At 62.5% G+C, this 3581-nt stretch overlaps 1 protein-coding gene across 1 annotated transcript in view; it reads left to right on the top strand.

Moving 5' to 3' along the window:
* The window catches only part of CCDC42 (coiled-coil domain containing 42), a 4056-nt gene extending 2001 nt beyond the window's left edge, over window positions 1–2055 (top strand). Inside the window, exons 4-6 of the mRNA XM_057383302.1 lie at window positions 153–374; window positions 768–926; window positions 1493–2055. Of these exons, the coding sequence (XP_057239285.1) occupies window positions 153–374; window positions 768–926; window positions 1493–1561 (450 nt within the window). The 3' untranslated portion in view covers window positions 1562–2055. The remainder of the gene's footprint in view (window positions 1–152; window positions 375–767; window positions 927–1492) is intronic.
* The last annotated feature ends 1526 nt before the right edge of the window (window positions 2056–3581 follow it).

The following is a 3581-nucleotide window of genomic DNA, read 5'->3' as shown; positions in this document are numbered from 1 at the left end:
AGGGAAGGGAAGGGAAGGGAAGGGAAGGGAAGGGAAGGGAAGGGAAGGGAAGGGAAGGGAAGAGATCTCCCAGCTGGGGAGGGCAGGGGAGCCCAGCGAGGGCCGAGCAGGGCAGGGCAGCGTGTCACTGACCCCAAGGTCCTGTGCCGCAGTTCCGTGACATCGAGGACGTCATCTCCTTCTACAAGGCCCTGGTGAGGACTCGCAAGGACCTGGTGCAGTCGCAGTGGTGGCACCGGCAGCTGACRGAGCAGGCCAAGGTCCTGCTGCAGCAGCACAGGGCAGAGAAGGACGCCGAGATGCAGCGCTGCAAGAATGACCTGGTGAAGCTCAAAGAGTCCTTTGAGCAGGCCCAAAGTGACATCGCCCAGTGGGTGAGGAGCTGTGGGGCGGGCAGGGGGTGCCCCAGACCTGGCTGGTCCAGGCGCTCAGGGCAGTTTGGGGTGGCAGGAGGTGCCTGACTCCATCCCTCCGTGGGGCTGGAGGAGCAGTGCCAGCCCAGCTGTGGAGCAGGATGGTCACCAGGGGAGYGGCAGTCTGGGACAGTGAGTGACAGTGATGGTACCGTGCTGCTGCAGAGGGAGGATGTGCCAGGGGACTGCAGGAGCTGGAAAATGCACGGGACGGTTCCTGGCTCTGCTCCCACCACAGCAGGCTGACCCAGCTCCAGCCCTGGGCCTTCCCAGGCTGGCTGAGGGGAATTCGGGGGCTCCAGGACAGGTCCCGGTGCTGAAGCAGACGTGCTGAGACGTGTCTCGTGTCCCCAGGAGAATCGCTGGGCTGAAATTCAGGATAGGGCTGCCAGGAAAGCCCTGGAGCTGAAATCSCTCAACATGGCCATCCACAGCCTGTTCCAGGCCGCCAGCAATCGCCTCAAGTCCAAGGTGAAGGTGGCAGCTGAGGACATCCACGTGCAGCTGGACATGGTAAATGCAGGAATGCTGCAGGAATGACCCTCCCAAAGGCAGGGGGGAGCCCCCAGGGCTGACAGACCCTCCCTGCTCCCCTGGGGTCCCTGGGCATGGGGAGTGGGGGGGACACTGGGGAAACCTGGCCCTTCCCAGAGTCAGGCAGGACTGGGGCCTGAGGGAGCAGGAGTGGGAGCCAGGCCAGGACAGGGGGTGCAGGGATGAGGGGGTGCAGGGATGCAGGGGTGCAGGATGATGGGATGCAGGGGTGCAGGATGATGGGGTACAGGGGTGCAGGATGATGGGATGCAGGGGTGCAGGGATGCAGGATGATGGGATGATGGGATGCAGGGGTGCAGGATGATGGGATGCAGGGGTGTTGGGGTGCAGGGATGCAGATCCAGCCACGGCCCAGGTTTGGTTTCATTCCCCACCAGAGGCACATTCTGGTGCTGCAGGTCCAGCAGGGCCCTGTTGTCTGCTCAGGTGGCTCAGGGACATTTGCCCTCCCAAAGGGACAAACTGCCCTCTGCCTCCCGTGYCCAGCCCTGCCCTGACCCTGCCATCTCCCTTTGCCCCCCCAGATCCTGCAGTTTATCAATGACCTGCAGGACTTCTCGGATGACATGAACAAGCGCAGGCCAACTCAGTGAGGCCCTGCCCTGCCCGCGAGGGAGCAGCAGGGTGGRCAGGGGACGGAGAGGGCAAGACAACCCTGCACACATTGTAGACTAAAACAAATAGCAAATGTTCAGAGGCATCTCTTCATTTTCTGCTGACCTTCCTTGCTCTCCTGGGAGCCCAAATACCCAGCAGCAGAAGAGGGAGAAGAAGCAGGAGGGACTGAGCCCTGCGTGGCCCTCAGGGGTCCCAGAGGCTGGAGAGGGCTCACAGGGACACTRAGGGTGCCACCAAGAGCTGCTGCCCACTCTGGAAGAGTCAGCTCCTGACTCATCCTGGAGCACAGAGGATGCTGTGCCTTTGTGCCCTTGCATTTCATCTCAGCTGTGACATTTCTAAAGGGACAGCATCATCCACACCCTCCCAACAGATGACTCAGCTGTCCCCTCCCCAGCCACCCACGGCCACCCTGCCACCCACTTGGGTGCCTCTCAGCCGTGGCAGGTGACAGGAGCTGGTGGGAGAGGAGCAGCCCTGTCCCTGCCCTGTGAGGGATGGTTGGGGACACGGCTGGTCCTGTGAGGGATGGTGGGGACAGGGCTGTCCCTGCCCTGTGAGGGATGGTTGGGACATGGCTGTTCCTGTGAGGATGGTTGGGGACACGGCTGTCCCTGTCCTGTGAGGGATGGTTGGGGACAGGGCTGTACCTGTGAGGGATGGCTGGGGACACGGCTGTCCCTGCCCTGTGAGGGATGGTTGGGGACAGGGCTGTCCCTGTGAGGGATGGTTGGGGACAGGGCTGTCCCTGTGAGGGATGGTGGGGACAGGGCTGTCCCTGTGAGGGATGGTGGGGACACGGCTGTCCTTGTGAAGGATGGTGGGGACACAGCTGTTCCCAGGGGCTCCTGGAAGGGGGGCACAGAGGGCCCAGGTTCCCTGGAGTTCCCTGGACACCAAGGGCTGCCCAGTTTGGGGTTGTCCCTTTCCTGAGAGCCCTTCTGAGGACCCTCCAGCCGGGGACAGCAGGAGCCCAGGGTGACTTGAAGGATGTGGAACCAAGGACTGAAACCCTGCTCAGGTTCAGGGGTTTGGCTCTGGRGTGCTGTGGGTGAGGAATGGTTTGTGTGAACAGCTCAGTGCCTGGACATTGCGGGGTGGGATTGGTCTGGGGTGCCTTTAGTGGTGTTTTTAGGGTTGGGGTGAGTGTTGCTGTAGTATTTCCTTCTCTTGGCACACGAAAGAGATGATTAAATACAAAGTGCTGGTTGAATCTGCATCTGTTGTGACTCTCGGGATGGAAAATGCCAGCTCCTGGGGATGGTGGTGCTGGTTTCATCTGGGCTCTGAAGCGGGCTGCCATTCCAGCAGCGGGGGCAGTGCCAGCACCCTGCCCTGTGGGGCAGCTCTGCCCTGGAACGGGTGGCACCACCACTGGAGGGGACACTCCCAGTGGAGGGGACAGGTGCAGAGGCCACAATGCAGTCCCCGTGCCAGGGCCAGGCTGCTGGGAAAGGCAYTGCCAGCTCCAGAYYCCTCGGGATGCTCCCACCCGGRCACTGCCAGCTCCAGATCCCTCGGGATGCTCCCACCCGGGCACTGCCARCTCCAGATCCCTCRGGATGCTCCCACCCAGACCCTGCCAGCTCCAGATCCCTCAGGATGCTCCCACCCAGACCCTGCCAGCTCCAGATCCCTCAGGATGCTCCCACCCAGACACTGCTGCCTGCCCTGCCCAGGGGGCACAGGGCCAGTGCCAGCACTGAGCAGGGCCCTCAGCAGTGACCTCAGGACCCACTGCAGGCTCTTTAACCTGGACTGGCCCTTGCCAGGACTCAGCATTGCCAGCCCCACCACAGGGTGCCAGATGGGACAGGCAGGGACCTCACCAAACCCAAATCACAGCACTGACCATGCGCATCCAGTTTGCATCCCCCTGATGCCAGGGAGGATGCCTGAGCTCCCTGGTGCCCTTTCCCACACCCACATCCCCTCCCTGAGTGACCTCAGGCTSCCCTGGCCCTGCAGGGCTGCTGAGACCCACAGAGCCCAGGC

The sequence above is a fragment of the Malurus melanocephalus genome, unplaced genomic scaffold (genome assembly GCF_030028575.1).
Source record: "Malurus melanocephalus ecotype Western Australia unplaced genomic scaffold, MMel_1.1 scaffold_622, whole genome shotgun sequence".
Lineage (NCBI taxonomy): Eukaryota > Metazoa > Chordata > Aves > Passeriformes > Maluridae > Malurus > Malurus melanocephalus.
Note: the sequence above shows the minus strand (reverse complement) of the source record. Positions and strands in the feature narration are given on the sequence as shown.